The following is an 18,778-nucleotide window of genomic DNA, read 5'->3' on the forward strand; positions in this document are numbered from 1 at the left end:
CTGGTTTCTTTCAAGTAAAAGCTGAACTGTACAGTGGAATGTTAACTATTTCTATTAACACACAACCACAAACTATAAAGTTAACATTAACAGCAACTATTTATACAAAACTAAAGGCTCCATACAAAATAGTACTTAATGCTATAGAACTAAAATTTGACTACAGCTTGTAGCTTGACAAGCACTGATTGCATTTCTATGGCTTAGATCACAGCCAAACACTTCTTTAGGTAGCTGCTTTTCACTAGCAACAGTAGAAATCAACTGTACCCAATTCCAGATGATTTGAGCTATGGGAAAACTATTGTGCCCTTTCCAACCCAGTAATGAAAATTTAAATTAAATGGCACTAGCAGTGACTACACACTCAAGGTAATTTGTGCTAGTTATTTTTTAGCTTCACCTACTTGCTGAATCCTCGTCCTTTTCACTTTTACTACCACCTGAAAGCTCTGATGATGAATCCAATTTGGCTGTACTTTCATCTTGCTGAATTTCTTCAGCTTTTGGGTCTTCATTTTCACTTTCTTTTCCTTGGGTACTGACTTCTGCTTCAAGTTTTGCTTCACCAGTTTTGGCTTTACTTTCACTCTCAACTTCAGTTTTGACTTCACTTTCTTCACTTGCATTGTCACTTACTTCACTCTCTTCACTTTCAGTTTTAGCATCACTCTCGTCTGCCTTCTCTTCACTTTCTCTGCTTTGATCTGAACCAGAAGGTGCTTCATTCTTAACTTTTTCCTTCAGAGCCTTTGCATGTCCCTTTTCTAATTCAAGACGAACTTTTTCAATCTCTGCTGGTGTTATCTGAACATAAAGGATACCATTGATAATATTCAAAAGTTCTAATACACTGGTCATGGATGGAGGCTGGATTTGAATTGGGGGAAGTCCCAGCATTCCTCTGCCATTAAATGGCTCACTCATTTTCTTAGCCATAACAACAGCTTGCTGCGTGAGGTGGCGCAAACACTCGTCTGCCTCTTTTGTTTTCTCATGTTCAGGTCCAAGTTGTGTTTTATAAATAGTGAAAGTTTCCTTTTCATTTTTGAGGGCTCCCCTGAAATCACCCATGCAGCTCTGGGTTCTGGCCACTAAGTGATAACTAAGGGCAACCTTCAAGGTCTTGTCACCAAAGAACTTGTTGTTAAGCTCTAATGCTTTTTCCAGAAACTGAAGAGAGAGACTGTATTGCCCAACAGCATGAAGAATGAGACCAATATTAGCATCCACAAGAGCCACCTCAGGATGAACTTCTCCATGAACCAGCAAGAGTAAATATCTGGCTCTGTATAACAACTTCAAAGCAATGCTGACTTGCTGATTTGCAAAACAGTACAAAGCTAGGTGGGTGTATTCTGTTATAGTGTAAGGATGATCAATACCATTGACTCTCTCACTCATCAAAACAGCCTTTTGTTGGAAGGACATTGCTTCAATATAATCACCCATAATGTAATTAAGGCGAGCCAACATTCGAAGGCACTGTGCAATTTCTGGGTGCATCGCTCCATACACATTATTCAGAAGGTTAAGAGCTTCGCTGATTAAATCATAACCGTCCTTGAAAAATCCCTGTTGAATTTTGGTTTGACCATTGTGTATAAAATTGAAAGTAATATCTGTACTTTTGATTGATGTGTTGACACTGGGAACAATTGTTCATACTATCTTCCCTATGGAAGGTTTCTTGTGACTTTGAGTCGAAGCTATAATCCCTCAAAAACAGCTGGACACCCGACTTCATGCAAAAAGATCGCAGCAGGGTAATTTTTTGCACACCATATTTGTTTACTGTATTGTCAATACCATCAGTCTCAAGCTGCCAGCTGAAGTAGCTTTTAAGTTCTCCTTTGATGCGAGCCCACAAAGTCTTTGGAGATAGGTTAGACCATTGATTATAGCTATTGTTGTAACTGAAGGGATGTTTTTTCTTTTTCTTTTTAGACATAAGCTCATCGTTCTTCCCAGATGTGTGAGGACTATTACATGATGATAAATAACAGTTAAGGAAGTGAGCAATTGCTGAAGACAAACAAATTGTTTCAACATTTTGAAGGTAACTTGTGAAGACGTGCTTTACAGAACGGGCAACGAGTTCTCCTACAGCAATTGTATAAATGTAGTCAAGTTCAGAAACTTTACCTAGCAGGTTGGTAACCATGCCAAGATAACGAATGTTTACGCCCCGGGTATGTAGCGCCTCACATAGTGTTGTACCATCAGTTGGGGCTGCAGCATGATCAGTCAGATCATGAACTAAACTTGGGAGCTGTACACTAACTAAAAACTCTGCAGCATCACAAACCAACTGGCGTTCCTTCTTCAGTTGCTCACCTTGAGGACTTGCATGTTGAACTCCAGGAGAAAACACATCAGGGTTGAACCTAATATCAAAATCGGCTTCCTTAAGAGATCCTACAGCTGCAGCAGCCTTCTTAATTATATCTTTTGTATTTTCTTCAACCTGCTTCTCAGCAGCAATGCTCTCTGTGACATTTTCAACTATTTTCTTTGCTTCTTCAGCCTCTATTTCTTTATTATCTTTCTTTTCTTTCTCATCTTTTTCAGATTCTTCTCTTTCCTTTACTACAGGTACCTTGCTTACTTCCTGCTTTTTGGCACCTAACTGCTGTAAATGTACAGCTGCAAACTTGAGGAACATCATGTACCGGTTATCAACAAAAGCATCAATGAGCTCTTGTCTGAGTGTAGCCAGTTTGTGCTTATGAGTTATTGGGAAACCCATTTCTTTACAGGCACTTCCTAAGTTGATTCCTTTCACATCTAAGAAATTGACATCTGGTGGGAAAGTCCTCAAAAGATCCAAAATGTAATGACGACCATCATTTCCAATAATTCCTTTACATTCAACAGAGGAGCATAACTCAATCTCTTCATTCTTCTCATTTAAGACTTTATGCGGCAAAATCTTTAGCTGCTGGCCTGCTTTCTGAAGCAAGTCCATATATTTTGGGTAAGTGACTACAGTTTTTCCAAAATCAATGGAACCATACACAACTGACTGTTCTTGCTCTCGTTCCAATATGCCTGGAATAATGGACTGAGCTGTAACTCTAAAGCCTCTATAATCTACCACCACAGTACCAAGAGTATATAAACCTTCAAGATCAACAGCACTGTAAACACGTACTCCTTGCAAATCATTACGAGGGGCAACATGAGCAGCAGCATCACCACCTACTTCCTTGTAATGGTCCCTGACATCAAAGCCCAGACTGAAGAAAATATTATTCCATATAAACATCTGCATCTTAGGGTCTTCCCCTGGATTGATTGCCATAACATTACCGTCTACAACTGCCATGGCACCCCTAGTTGCTGCAGCAACAAAGTCACTGTGAACCTTAAATATGGCTCGTTCCCTCAGAAGACGATCAGGTAAAGTACGCCTTGCAAGCTCTCTAGTAGTCTGCAGTTCTTCATTCCAATCACGTGTCTGACCTGGGATGTGTTCTTCATATCCTAGCTTGCTACTGAAAGCGTCCTCTGCTCGAAGGGCATCAATTCCATGCTCCAGTGTAGGAGAAGCCCAAGCGTATACCTGATAGGGTGTTGTTACCCTTTCAAAGGGATGTCGGGATGTTCTCTTCTTCTGTAAGTTTGCAAAATTACGTTTGAATGCATTTGACAGGATATTTAGTAACTCAATGAGTGAATGGCACAGATAGCTTGGACTAGAAGGCTTGGGATTAAACTCTTCTTCAGTTGTTCTGAAATAAAAAAAAAAAAAATTATTAGGGTTCAAATAATAAAATCTAGAAGAAACTTCACTGCTACAATAACTCATTGCTAACAAATATCGATTGCCTTACACACCAAATCTTTGTAATATGACTACCGTAAGTATATAAAAAAATGAAAGCAGTGGAACTGGTAACAATCAATTTTTGAAGCAATCTGTATTTTTACTAAGTACAAACTACAGCCCTTCAGATGTGGAGTTTCCTCCAGCGTGAGCTAGAATGGCTGATAAATCTTTGTAAACACGGTGCTGGAGGTAAGGGAATAGAAGAGGTCATCCCTTGCCTGCCTCACTCTCACTACTTTGTTCTTTCTTTGGCTGCTATCAAGAGAGAATGCTTCTGCTGTCTCTTCATGTGCTCATGAAATTTTGGGTGAGTAAACTCATACTGTTCTTTTTACCCTGAATCTTGCCCTGTGAACTGTGTGATTATTGCTTGCTTATTTGTTGTCTTTCAGTTATGGAGAATAAACAAGACCAACACTGGCATGGAGGCCATGGGCATGAATGTAATAGAAGAGTATGTTTTGTACTATTTACAGAGGAAGGAAATGTACTTGTTCCCTTTCATATGATGAATGTGCCTCATGGAGAAGGCAACAGACAAGAGAGGAGGAATCCCAGAAGTGTTTCCCTGGGTTCATTGGAAGGAATCACTGCAGAAAAACCACCAAATCCTAGAATATTCTTACTTCTGGCTACCATTCTTTTCTTCCTACAACAGGCTCCTCCCTCCCTATGAAGTATGTCGACCATTAACATACCTGTTCGTCCCTCATCTGAGGATGAGAAGGCTAAAGAATTATGCTCATTTTACTCTTTAGAAAAACCTAGCCAACTTTGAATTTTCCAAGTAGTCTGTCACTTACTGCATTCCTGATTCACTCACAGAATGAAAGACATGCCAACCAACAATCAATGTGTCTGCTACTGCTTCTGCAGTGCCACTGTCTTCCTCGTTTACTAAAGGTGATCACCGTGGTGGTGCCTGTAACTGAGCAAACTAATGGTATTACGAGTCCCGCGAGGTCACTGGGACCCTCAGGGCATCCTTGCTTAAAAACAAAAATCTACACGACGCACAGAGTACTCTCAAGAAACACAGATCCAGTGCTCCTGTTACAGGTGATTTTTTCCGCATTTTTCAGAAGCTACTTTATGACATCATTAAAACTGTAATTGCAAGTATGTCAGACATTGCAAGCTTTCCAATCTATTTAACTCTAATTTGTATATAGAACTGGTAACCATTTTTCAGGTGTGGGAAAACGAATTTGGTCGTATATAGAAATATCTGTGTCTCCCCCTACTGTGAAATGCTACTTTTAGGCTCGCAAACGTTCTTGACCTGCTGGGGATTTTGTGTCAATAAATAATAATATACCTTGACTCTGCCTCTTACTCGCTGCCTCGTTATACTGGTGATCCCGAGGATGACCGACACTGCCAGCACCAGCCCATCCAGCAACATCGCCGCAACAGCAGCAAGCATCTGCCTGCCACCCTTCACAACCCCGAGGCCTGGTACTTCAGAGCAGAGACCATCTTCAGGTCCAAGATGATCTCCTCCACATCCTGCTACGGCAATACTGTCCTCGAGTTCCTGCCAGACAAAGTCTTTGAACAAATCGCAGAATGGCTCGCCGACCAAATGACCCCCGTCACCTTCAAAGTGCGGAAGGACCAACTAAGGTCATCATCCTTCAGCATGCCCCCAGCCCTCATAGCAAAGAAGTTCCTAAACAACGTGGGGGCAGCAATAGGAGACCAGTGGCTGTCGCATGTCTACAAGCAACTGTAGTGGCTAGTTATGATTCCTGCCAGAGAATACATTGGACCTTGTGAGAGAGGTCCTACTCACAAAATTACCCAGCCAAACAGTCTCGGCCATGCCCAATGCATCAACCATGGACCCCGATGAGTTCCTGAAGATGGTCGACACTGTCCACCTGGCCCACAAGTCAATTGAGCCTACACAACTACCTGTAGCAGCAGACCAACACAAAAGCGGACAGTGAGCCAGAGGGCCTGCCGCCCCAATGCTACTGGAGCTTCAGGTGGAAAAACAAATCCAAAACAGAACATCCCAGGGGCATTTGTTTCTACCACTGGAGGTTTGGGAATGAAGCCTGAAAATGAGAAAACAACTGCTGCAAGTCGAACAACATGCAAAAGGGTCACAGCAGTGACCCAACAAACTAAACGTTAGCGGTGGGCAGACCGGTTGCATCGCAAGGGAAACCACTCCTGCTTTCCGAAGTCTTTCTTCCAGGTACAGGCAAAAATACTCGACGTGTTTTTTCCTCACAGACGACAGATCACACATAAGGAGTTCCTGTTCGACACTGGTGCATGCAAGTCAGTCGTGCCTGCCACCCCGCAAAAACGCTTCAATCCAACCCCAGCACTATACAGGTGTCAACAGCCAGCAGAGCCCCACTGAAAATATATGGGAGACAGACCATGAATTTGTCGTTCGGCAGGAAGCGGTACTACTGGACATTCATCACACCAGACATGACAATTGCACTTTTAGGAACAGACTTCCTAAAACCCCACAACATGCTGGCAGATGTAGTAAAACAGCAGCTGATCACACAACCTGCCCCCGTAGCCCCACTTACCCAGCTCCAGCACCAGAAACAGGCAACCTGACCAAACCCGCAGCTGACCATATCCCGCACCACAGTCACTGCAGGCAATCTCCCCCAAATTGCATATCCATTTCAGAAGTTTGGCCCAAGAAAAACTTGCCCACACAAGCTTTCCAGGACATGGATTGAGCCCACACCAAACAAGCTTTCCAGGACATGGATTGAGCAGGAACATGCCAAAAAGCCTCCAGCCCCTGGGCATCTCCTCCACTTCTTCTTTTTTAACGTGCTTTCCCATTTTGTATGGGGTAAGCCTGATGCCTTCTTTGAAGGACTTTGATTTGGCTTTGGGGTGATCAGTAGTCGATCGCCTGCCCTGCCTGACATCGCTTAGACCCGGTAGCGTATGTTACGTGTCATACCAGACCGCGCCCTTTCTTCCCAGCAGCAAGAATTGCTTTGCGCCGGTAGGTCGGGAGTTGAGACATGTGAGATGTTTTGGAAGATGTTGTAGTGGCTTTGTTTTGTGTATTCAGTCTGCCAACACCCATTTGCTCTTTAAGCAAACCTATCCGTTGATTACATACATAATCCCGGGTGTCTACACACGGATAGCAAGTGTCCAACTCTCTGATCAGTCGGCTGCGGTTGAACCAGCCGCCACAGACCTCTGAAATCGAAGCTGCTGCCCAGTAACCGGCTGTGCCATCGAGGCTCCACCTGGGCATCTCCCTCCATGGTACCAAAAACCTACGACGGCACATGGCGACTGCTGGAGACTCAACACCAAGGCGGTACCTGACAGGTACTCACTGCCGAACATCGCTAACATAACAAACCAGGCCGCCAAAATATTTATGAAGATTGACCTGCTGACGGGATACTTCAAAGTCCTGGTCAAAGAGGAGTACATTGAAAAAAGCCATTAATCACCCCCCTTTGGTACGTACACCTTCAACTACAGCTGGTGAGACCTTCCCAAAATGCTGCATCATCGATGACACACTCAACCCCAACATCAAAAACCAACACATGAGAGTTAGGTAGGCCCTGTAAATACTCAAAGAAAACAGTCATACTCCAAAGGGACGAATGTGAATGGACAAAACCAGTAGTGGAATTCCTGGGCCATCAAAGAAGCCCAGAAGGTGTCAAGCGCCTCCCACGACTTCCCAAAGCCGACAACAATCAAAGCAGTCCAGGAGTTCAAGGGAATGATTAACCACTGCCACCATTTCATACTCAAACTTGCTGTAAAAATGGCTCCAATATATGACTGCTTGAAATGAAAATTATGAAAAACAAAGCCTTCATGCTGGCCAGAAAAGCAATCACCACTGCTGCCACACTGCTCTTTCCTTTACCCTATAGGTCCCTCACCCTACCGACGGATGTTCAGTAGCACTGCGATAGGCCCGGTGCTTGAACAAGACAGACGATGGCCGTTGCCATTCTTCAGCAAGAAGTTATCGCCACCAGGACAAAAGTACTCCACGTTCAAGCGAGAGTTACTGGCAGTCCACAGAGCCATCCACCACTTCTGGCACATGCTAGAAGGGCAACAATTCATGGTGCAGATGGACTACCAAACGTTGTACATACTTTCACCAAGTGGAGAGAGGTGGTCAGCAAGACAGTAGCATCACCTATTGTCGATAGCCCAACACTCCTGCACTATCAGATACTTAAAGGGGTCTTCCAACAACGTGGCAGACGCCCTTTCCTGAAACTCCATCATCACCGTCCAGATTGGGATATCCCAAAATAGCACTGGCTCAGAAGGAAGATGTGAACGTACGGCGACTTTGGCGGGAGAACCCCGCCCTTACTTGAGTGACCTATTCATCATCAAGGGAGAGATGACCATTGCACACCCTCACCCATACCTACCATTAGGGTTGAGAAAGAAAGCCTTCAACCTCACCCATCACCTGTCCCACCCATTGAGCAGATTAACTGCCCAAACCCTGTTGGAGCGGTACATCTGGTGGGGAATGAAGGGCGGACATCAAAAAGTGGGCAGGAGATTGCCTCCCATGCCAAACATCAAAATTAACGAGGCACACAGAAACAGGGATAGGAGAGTCCCAGACAACACAGCGACGGCTGGCCCAAATTCACACAAAAGCATACAAACCAGAAGTGAACGGGCATGGTGGAGTGGCTGCACCGTTCCCTCAAATCAGCACTAAACGCTGGAGTTGGAGAAAGAAATTACCGTGGTCTTGCTGGGACTAAACAGCCCTGCACACAACATTCAACCTCACCCACAACCTGTCCCACCCATGGGGCAGATTAGCTGCCCGAACCCTGTCGGAGCGGTACACCTGGTGGGGGACGAAGGGTGGACATCAAAAAGTGGGCAAAAAAATATCTCCCATGCCAAACATCATAAGTAACACACACACAGAAACGGGGATAGGAGAGTTCCAGACAGCACAGCTAAGACGGGCCCACATCCACGTCGACATTGTGGGATCCCTACCCCCTCCCAGGGGTACAGTTATCTCTTCATGCAGTACATAATGAGCGACAAAGAACCCAACTTCACCAACGCCTTATGGAGCTCCCTTGCTGCCAGGCTCGGGACAAAACTCATTCACACAAAAACATACAACCCAGAAGCATACAGGCATGGCAGAGCACCTACACCGCTCCCTCAAATCAGCACTCACCGCTAGATGTCAAAGCAGGAGTTGGAGAAAGGAATTACTGTGGTTTTTCTGGGACTAAACAGTCCAGCAACGCAACATTCAACGCATTGCTGGCAGAAGCACTCTACAGACAAGTGTCGGCAATATCGGTGCACACTTTTCAAAACCCGACAGAGTCCATGACTCTTTCAGACATCTGTAGAGCACTGGAAAACATGCTGTCAAAAACAACATACGATGCAGCAAGGAAAGATTACATCCCCAAAACCCTCAAAAGAGCAAAGTATGCATTCATAAAGAATAGACACATACAAGCCCCTCCCCCAACCCCTCTCTCCAGCCTACTCAGGACCACACTGCATACCCAGCTCATGGTGGATGGGAGGATTACCTGGGTCTATACCTAGTCTTGGCTTGGGCTCATTCGAAGAGTATTAGCCTTCTGCAGTACCTGGATGATTGGTTAATCCTGCCTTCCTCCAAGGAACATCTGTGGGATAGGTTTGCCTGCTAGCTTTTTGCTGCCATCTCGGCTGCAAAGAGAAACCCCACCAAGCAAAAAAAAATGGAAAAGCACTAGTACAAATCATTTATTTTCTAAATTTGAACAGTTTGAGAGGCCAAATAATGCAATGGGTTTGTCACTTAAATTATTACCTGTTTGAACAGAGAGGCCAAATAATGCAATGGGTTTGTCACTTAAACTATTACTTACTGATTAAGGTAGAATCCCCAGGTTGAAGCAGTTATGTGATAATGTTTTCCTTCTAAAGTGACCACATACAAATACATCAAGTCACCGTGCAGCTTGCGTGGACCTGGGGGAGGGTTCCAGCCACTCATAGTTAAGACCTGAAATTAAATTTTTTTTAGTCATTGAAGAGTATTTTATAAATCTAAAGTAATAGTCCATTATAAACCTAAAGTAATAGTCCAAAATGATATTTTCATAATAAAATAAATTTTTGAACATACTTACCTGGTAGTTATATATATAGCTTAAGTCCCTGATGTCACGGCAGAATTTCAAAACTCGCTTGCAATCGCCGATCGGTAGTCAGGTGAACCACCTGTCGCCCTCTACCCAGGTACCTGGAACCATTCCAACTATTCCTCAGATCTTCCATGCCCCTAGTCTCTAGAGGGAGGAGGGTGGGATTTAATTATATATAACTACCAGGTAGGTATGTTCAAAAATTTATTTTATTATGAAAATATCATTTTAAACATCTAACTTTACCTGGTAGTTATATATATAGCTGATTGACACCTTTGGTGGAGGGTCAGAGACAGCCAACATCGTTGGAATTTGCTTAGGGTTAATAAACCAACTTAAGGTCCTTACCTGGATTCTGAAGCTGACTGTGAACTCCCTCATTTTGTCTGCTTTCCTTAAGAGATCCAGCGATCCACTCAGGGGGCTGAAGACCTCTAGAGCTGCCAACCGGTGTACCAACCTCTATGTGACAGACAACCTATAATACCCCTTGTTCCGGGCACCACCAAGGAACAAAAATGATCATTTGACTAAAATTGATGATTGTGAAGACTGCATTCAATCTTCACAAACAACCATAAAATTTCAACCATTCCAAGGTAAGAACAAAGGGTATTGTTTTATGGAATTGGATTAAGGAAGCTGAGTTCAATGAACTCCGCCTCATTATGTCTGCATTCCAAGAGGTCCAGCGATCCACTCAGGGGCTGAAGACCTCTAGGAGCTGCCAACCGACCAACCTCTATGTGACAGACAACCTATAATACCCTTTGTTCAGGCGCGCACCAAGGAACAAAATGATCATCTGACTAAAATCAATGATTGTGGAAGACTGCGTTCAATCTTCACAAACAATCATCAAATTTCAAATCATTCCAAGGCAAGAACAAAGGGTATTATTTTATGGGATTGGATTAAGGGAAGCTGACTTCAATGAACTCCCTCTCATTATGTCTGCATTCCTTAAGAGATCCAGCGATCCACCCAGGGGCTGAAAATCTCTAGGGCTGTCAACCGGTGTATAACCTCTATGTGACTAGACCCTCCTCTCAATACCCTTGTTCCGGGCTCTACCAAGAACTTTCATCCCAATGATTGCGGAAGACTGCGCCCAGTCTTCACAAACAACCATAAAAATTCTCAATTCAAGGTAAGAAAAAGGGTATTGGTTTATGGGATTGTAGGGTATTCCCCTCCCATTACTGAATTAGATGCTATAAACGGGCACAGCGTATAGCAATCTTCGCATAATGTCTTGACTTGTTTTAGATAGTGAGAGGCAAATACTAACTTGCTTCTCCAGAAGGTCGTGTCCAAGATACTCTGCAGGGACCTGTTCTGTTTAAGAGCTACAGAGGTTGCTACTGCCCTGACCTCGTCGCCTTTACTTTCAGAATCTTGTAGTCTATCTCTCTACATTCCATATGTGCTTCTTTTTATCAACTTTCTGATAAAATAAAACAGAGCATTCTTCGACATCTATACAGAGAGCTTTTTGACTGAGCACCAAAGCCCTTCTGAATTCCTTCTTAAGTCCTTTGTCCTATCCAGGTAGAGCCTTAGAGCCCTTACCGAATAGGACTCTCTCTCTCTCCTCCCCTGTTATGTCCGTTAGGTTCGAATCTCAACGTTCTGGGCCAGGGTTGTGATGAGTATTCATTTTTTGCAAGGAAGCCTAGTTGCAGTGAGCAGATTGCCTTGCCTTGCATAAAATCTATATTCTTGCTGAGGCATGTATCTCACTAACTCTTTTTCGCTGTGGCCAAACTGACCAAGAAAAGAGTTTTCATGGTGAGGTCCTTTAAAGATGTCCTCTGCAAGGGATCGAACCTCTCCCCATGAGGAACCTCAGGACCACGTCTAGGTTCCATGCTGGTGAGTTCTCTATATACAAATTTGGGTTACAGAAATATTGGAAGAGGACACATGGTTGTCCTTGCACCATCCTCTAAATACCTCCCACTTGGATTGGTATACCTTAATGGTGGATAACTTCCTTGATTTGCGATAGCGCTTAGCTGCCTCCTTCAAAAACTTCTGGCTCTTGTGAGTTTTTTCCGATAGTCCGAAAGCAGTTACTAGTAGCGCTTGTAGGTTTTGGTAATATCTTTCCAAGTGGGGTTGTTTGAGTAGATCTACTCTCTGAGGTAGGCTACCGGGATGTCCACCATCCAATCCAGTACTTCTGGGAACCAATCTCTTGTCGTTTAGTAAGGGGCCACAAGGGTCATTCCGGTCCTCTCATGTGACACAAATTTTTTCAGTACCCTGTGTATTATCTTGAAATAGGGAAATGCCATACACGTCCAAGTTGGACCAGTCCACCAGGAAACGCTGTCTATGTATATAGCCCCGGATCTGGTACTGAGAGCAGTAAGTGTCCAACCTCTTCGTTTGCGCTGTGGCGAAGAGATCTATGCAAGGACGTCCCCAAAGTCCTGATGTAGTACTCATTCTTTTGAGAGGACTTTATTTCCTTCTCAGAATGTCCGCCCTCACATTTTTTTCTCCCCTTGGATAAAGTGGGTTACTAGTTTTACATTCTCCTCCTTTGCCCAAAGAAGAGATTCTCTTATTGTCTCGTATAGAGACCTGGAGTGAGTGCCCCTTGTTTGCTGATGTAGGCCAACGCTGCCGTGTTGTCGGTGTTGACCTGCACCTCTTTGTTCCCCACTGTGTTCGAACTCCTGAGAGCTAGAAGGATTGCAGTTAGTTCCTTCTAACTGATGTTTAACTTCTCCTGCTCTCTGGTCCAGGAGCCCGAGACTTTTTATTTCCTCGTGTTGCTCCCCATACTGAGTCCGACGCATCGGATAACAACACTAGGTCTGGGTTCCTCTAATATAGAGAAGGACCTCCTGGAGCTTGACGGGATGTTCCACCACTACAAATATGGTCTTATTGGTTCCAAATGGGGATGCACTTGGTCTCCAGTTCTATTTCCTTGTCCCAGTTCCGATTTAGATGAAACTGTAACGGGGCATAAAATTAACCTCTCAAAGGAGACAAACCGTTCCAGCGAGGAAAGGGTTCCCAGCAGACTCATCCATTCCTTTGCCAAACATGACTGTCTCTTTATAAAGTTCTGAAATTTTCTTGAGGCTTGTCCTGTCTTTGCAATAAACGGAAAAGCCCAAAAATCCTGACTCTGAATCTTCATCCTAAGGCATAGAACCTCTTAGGATGGGATCGCTGAGATTTCTATCTGTTTATCAGTAGACCTAATTCTTTGTTAGACGCTTGATGCCAGTGCATCTTGCGCCCTGAGCTTAACTCCACGTCTTGGCAATATCTTGAAGCCTGACGCCCTGACGCTGCCTCGACGCTTGAGCGTCTTGGGTTCATTGACGCTTGTCATCATGGTGTTTCACTCTAGATGCTTGACGCCACTGCATCCAGCGTCTAGAGTTTCATTCACTACGTTCAGCGTCTTTAAACTTCTGGGCGTCTAGAAGCTTTTTAGTTGACGTCTATTATCCTTCTTCTCTTTGCCTTGTTGTCACGGCTTGCAGCCGAAGACAAAGTCTGCTGGTAAAGCTATATGCGGGGCTTCCTGCTGTTGGGGACAGGCTGGGAAGCCTCAACCACGGCAATTATTTCCTCCTCATCGTCAATAATGGACCGTGGAGGGGTTCCGCAGACGAGTACCAATCCGAAGGAGGAAGAGGAGGATGTACGAAGGCAGCACAGTGTCCATACGCTCTTGCAGCCCGGTATCCTGACTGAATAGAACTGTCTACGTTTGTTCTTAGTAGGAGAGCTACCCTTGGGGCTGGAAGGGGAGAAGAGCTCCGGGCTGCTGCTGTGGCTACAATCTGTAGTCTATGAAGTCTTATCATGACGTCCCTCAATATTGGGTAACTTGCTCGAGAGGTCTCGGCTCCAGAGCCAGACGTCAACCTTGTCTGTTTAGGCCGAAAGAGAGAGACCGAAACTAGAAAACCTTTCCCGTGGACGAACTTCAGAAAATTCTTGGAGATCGGGTGCATGGGGACGTGAAAATACGCATCCTGGAGGTCCAGTGAGGCCATCCAGTCATGCTGTCTGACCGCTGCTAGAACCGATTTTGTCGTTTCCATAGTGACCTTTGTTTATTGCACAAAAAAGTTGAGTGCAATCCGCTCTTAGCACCGGGTCTCTAACCCCCAAGCATTTGGGGATCAGGAATGACCAATGTAGAATCCTGGGGAATTCGGATCCCGGAACTCTCTGTCTGGTCTCCTTTTGCAACATCATAGACACTTGTTGCTGTAGAACCTTTGCCTTGGTTCTGTCGTTGCATTTGGCAGAAAGGTCAATTGTCTTGTTACTAGAGGGGCCTACTCAGGCTGGACAGTCTGCTCCTGCAGTCTGCAGGAGAAGAAAGGCAGGTCCTCCTTCTTCCTGTGTAGAGCCTCTTCTCGTTGTCATTCATCTACCCGCCCTAGAGGAACCTCTATCGGAGGGCCGACCACGAAAGAGCTGAGATACCTGAAACACAGGAACTTCAGCCTTACTCTTTTAGCGATGAAAGTCGTAGGTAGGACTTTTCTTGCTGTTTTAGATATTAAATCTTGTGGTTTTCTGGGCCAAAGATGAAAAGGCCTCTATACCAAACCTTGAGAGAAGGGGTGAGAGGAAAAAGAGGTATAAATCAATTCTGATTTTGATTGGACATGACCCCATTAGCCAGGAAAGAGCAAAGATGGGCCCTTTTCTTCAGGAGTCCCGCTGAGAAAGGTGCAGTTGATTCGTTGGAACTATCTCCGAGTCCTTTATCCATACACGACATCAGATATATGCGAGTTCTTCGATGTCAGTCGTTGAATAATTCCATCTTCCTTCCTAAATCTCCAAATTCTTTTGAGGGGGTGGTCCAATTCTGATATCGACCAACAACCCGTTTTTCCCCATGGCCACTCGACGAGAAGAGTCAACAAGATTCGAGAAGGTTCCTGGGAAGGCAGGTATTTGAGGCCGAACGATTCTCCAGTTTGATACTAAACGCTAGACCTTGAGCTAGTTTGGTTGGAGGAAAACAAAGGCTGTCTTTCATTGTTTCTCCTTCAAAGTATCCATTCTTCAGAAATGCTGCCCTCTTAGACGCCTTCACAAGAGTAAATTCTGAAGGTGGGAACGAGGAGCAGTCAGGATAAATTTCTCTGGAAAAAATTTCCGAAAATAGCTTCATAAGCCTTTTCAAGTCTGATAAAAGCTGATGGCCTTTATATTGTCTTCGTCAGAAATCTCTACAATAGATTCACAGGAGAATGCGAGATATTATCATTCTCTTCTTCCGATTTTCCGAAGACGAAGTGCGGCGTCTTTCAAAATATCATCTTGATGCCTGGCGCCCTGGCGTCCAGTCTCTTGACGCCTGGCGTGTTGGCGTCCATTTTCTTGAAGCTAATGTCTTGGCGTCCAGCTTCATGACGCCTGGCGTCCTGGCGTCTAACTTCCACGACACTTGGCGCCCTGGCGTCCAGCTTCTTCACAGACATCCTGGCGTCCAGCTTCTCAACGCCGACGCCCTGGCGCCCAGCTTCGACGCCGACGTCCTGGCGTCCAGAAGCCGGCGCCGACGCCCTGGCGTCCAACTTAACTGTCCCGTCAAACCTAGAGGTTACTTAGAACTGGCGCCTGTGCGACATCGGTCAAAAGCTTCCTCGGTTGACGTACAGCAACCAATGGACGAAAAAACACTTTAACCTCTCGTCTTTCCTGGCGAGGGTGAGCGCCCTGGGAAACGCGTCAACAGGTACGCTCGAGGACGACTGCTCGGTAGCTAAAGCCTCTTTGCCTCCCTTCGCCTGTCGACTTTCCTTCTCACAGGGGTTGGTGAGCTTGGAAGAGGTCACAGGACTAGGAGCACAACAGGACCGAGCGTTCGCACCCTCCACTGCACTTTGCACTAACAACATATTAACACTTGTATTTTTTAGATCTCTTATTATCGATCACATATTATCCCTGTCTTCTGAGAGGGATTTTACCTGTTGGGCCAGGGTCTGAATGGCAGCCAACAAATCATTAAGTATTGGGTCCTTGCCTGTTTTTCAGTAGGGGTTCAGAGACTACCACTGGGGAGAAGGATCAATAGGATAGTTATCAAGGGGAAAAGAATTAACTATTCCCTGGTTATATCAAGAAGAGTGAGAAACAGTACTCTTGGCTCTTCTGAGCCGGTCTTTCATTCCCGTTCTTCAGACATACTAAGTGGGGATCCAAGGAGACTTTAGCAAGCCGCTTGTATCCCCACACACACATTTTCACACTCGATGAAGTCAGATATGTTATAAGAAAATCCAAAAGCGAACAAGCGAAAGCCAAGCCAAAGTGTACTTCACCAAAATAAGTTGCGAAAAAACACAGGCTATGAGCGAAATTCCATCGATGTTACCGACACAGCGGCAGGGAAGATCTGAGGAATAGTTGGAATGGTTCCAGGTACCTGGGTAGAGGCGCACAGGTGGTTCACCTGACTACCGATCGGCGATTGCTGATTTTGAAATTCTGCCGTGGCGTCAGGGACTTAAGCTATATATATAACTACCAGGTAAGTTAGATGTTTAAAACACAATTTTTTCTGATGAACACTTTTAACAGGAGGCCGTTTATCAATTACATGGAATCATTCATTAAATATGAAAGAGGCATGAAGGTTGTAATTTTTCTGCATGATTATATACAATATGACTAAATATATTTAACTCGGTACCCAATTTTATGGCTGGTTTGCGAATAAAATACACTGTAATGTATGTATAGAAAATGGGACCAGAAGAAATTCACAAAGTAGCATCACACTTACAACATTGTGCATTGCCATTCATCTTTCTTTTGTGGTTGGTCTGTTTTTATTTTCTTGTTACTTATACACAGCATTCAACATGCGTATTTTATGTACAATTCCTACTGATTACTTTAAATGATACATTTACTAGATAAGCACTGTGGTTTGGTTAGGCTATGCTACTGTGACAAGGTTCTTCAGTGAGACTTTAATGATTACTGTCTTGTGTACAAAAAACACTAATTACTGAAATTCAAAAGTAATTTATAAGTGTAGGTCAATGTAATAATGTCTTTTGAATAACTAAGGGTTTCATCCATTTCTACCTTGAGGCACTGTGGGCTCTTCTGTTCCTTGGCAAATGGCTGTAGAGGAACTAGTGGTCTTTCCTTGCAGCTTGGAAGAATATACTTAGGTGGTGTGCAGTCTATAGACTCAACAGGACTCTTCTTCTTCTCTAAAAAGGGTTCAAAATCTTTTATTAATTCTGTTTAAACAACTTTCTTTTTCCTTAACAAAGCAAATAAATTGAATGAAACTCCTTTCAAGAGAAGTGCAAATGATTTCACACAAAATCACATATCCATTTGCTCGCAAAATATTACAAATTTATACTGTGCTTGCAATTTAAGTCATGAAAAATTTATTGCATCGAAGCCAAAACATTAAGAACATTTAAATATAAAATTCCTGCAGTATGTATCTTAAGCCATTCCTATGACTAAAAAACATAATGGTCATCTGTACAGAATTAATTTCAGCACTTGAAATTAATGCACCTACAGAGATAAGAGATTCATAAGCAGAGGGCTTTTTAAACTAAAAGCCATTGTTGTAACACAAGAAAATCTATAAATATACATACAGGTATGTGAAAGTGAGGTAGCTACAAGAACTAATTGGAAATTAAAGTTATTTCATTCACTTTTTACCTACTGCTTTTGTAATCTTTTTAATTTTTACATGTATCCTCAGTGGCTCTGAGTTGTCTCTGTTCACAATTAAGACCAAGTTCTAACCAATATCAGTAGTGACTGGTGAATGGGAAAAAGTTGCAAATGACCAAACTGTCAAAAATCTATACCTTGTCACTTTATGCATCCTGATTAAACTTCAACTTCAGTACATAATAAATACCTCTGGACTCTTAAAACTTACCCATAATATCCCCTTGAGCAACTGTATTGAGGAATGAAACAAGAGGTACAATCAGCATATTGTAAAGTCAAAATGGATCCAGTGACTTTAGCAAATCTCTCACATGACGCACATGAATTCTGGCCTCCCGAACTGTGTAAGGGTCTTCTCGAACTTTGATTACAGACCCCTCCTGCAATGTAAACAGCACAATTATTCACCAGATTACATGAAGGTAATGAAATTACTAGTGAACAATGAATATACAACAGTGATAAAATGCTTAAGAATCAGTAAATGCATGCAAAAAATTTAATTAATAGGTAACTCCAAATTATTTCATTTAAAAGTTACCAGGCTATGTAATTTCAGTAGCAAACATATCACATTATGGATTACATGAAGCTATATACAACATTTATTCTCTTCACAAGAACCTGACCTTTACAACAACTAAAACCTGACCTCCATAATGTTCAAAATTACTTTACAAATTATAGCTAAAGTCTCGGAGAAGCAATCTACTACAGATGAACTACCGTACAAACAGTGGCCACATTTTGTAAGTGTTTCTATAAAACACTAATCATTATGAATTTAGCTACTGATAATATTGGTAAAATAATTACTTCAATACTGACATTCTTAGTTGATATCTTTTTGTCTTGAGCACCATTCCAAAGTTAGGTGTGATCTGCCAGCACATACTGTCAACATTTCCTAAGATCTCAAGACTGAAGCACCTCAATTATTGTAGAATGCTGCAGCCTCCTTTGTGGTATGAATTTTTCCTTCCTCCATCCACATTTTCAAGTTTGTTAATGGGTCGGTCTTAAATAAAACTCCGTGCTTCCTTCA

At 43.5% G+C, this 18,778-nt stretch overlaps 1 protein-coding gene across 1 annotated transcript in view; it reads right to left on the reverse strand.

The window, feature by feature from the left end:
* Positions 1-249: 249 nt before the first annotated feature.
* clu (clustered mitochondria protein homolog) overlaps positions 250-18,778 on the reverse strand; it is a 40,880-nt gene continuing 22,351 nt past the window's right edge. Inside the window, 5 exon segments of the mRNA XM_067102141.1 lie at positions 250-1,596; positions 1,598-3,734; positions 9,730-9,866; positions 17,110-17,240; positions 17,942-18,113. Of these exon segments, the coding sequence (XP_066958242.1) occupies positions 400-1,596; positions 1,598-3,734; positions 9,730-9,866; positions 17,110-17,240; positions 17,942-18,113 (3,774 nt within the window). The 3' untranslated portion in view covers positions 250-399.

Source organism: Macrobrachium rosenbergii, chromosome 59 (genome assembly GCF_040412425.1).
Source record: "Macrobrachium rosenbergii isolate ZJJX-2024 chromosome 59, ASM4041242v1, whole genome shotgun sequence".
Lineage (NCBI taxonomy): Eukaryota > Metazoa > Arthropoda > Malacostraca > Decapoda > Palaemonidae > Macrobrachium > Macrobrachium rosenbergii.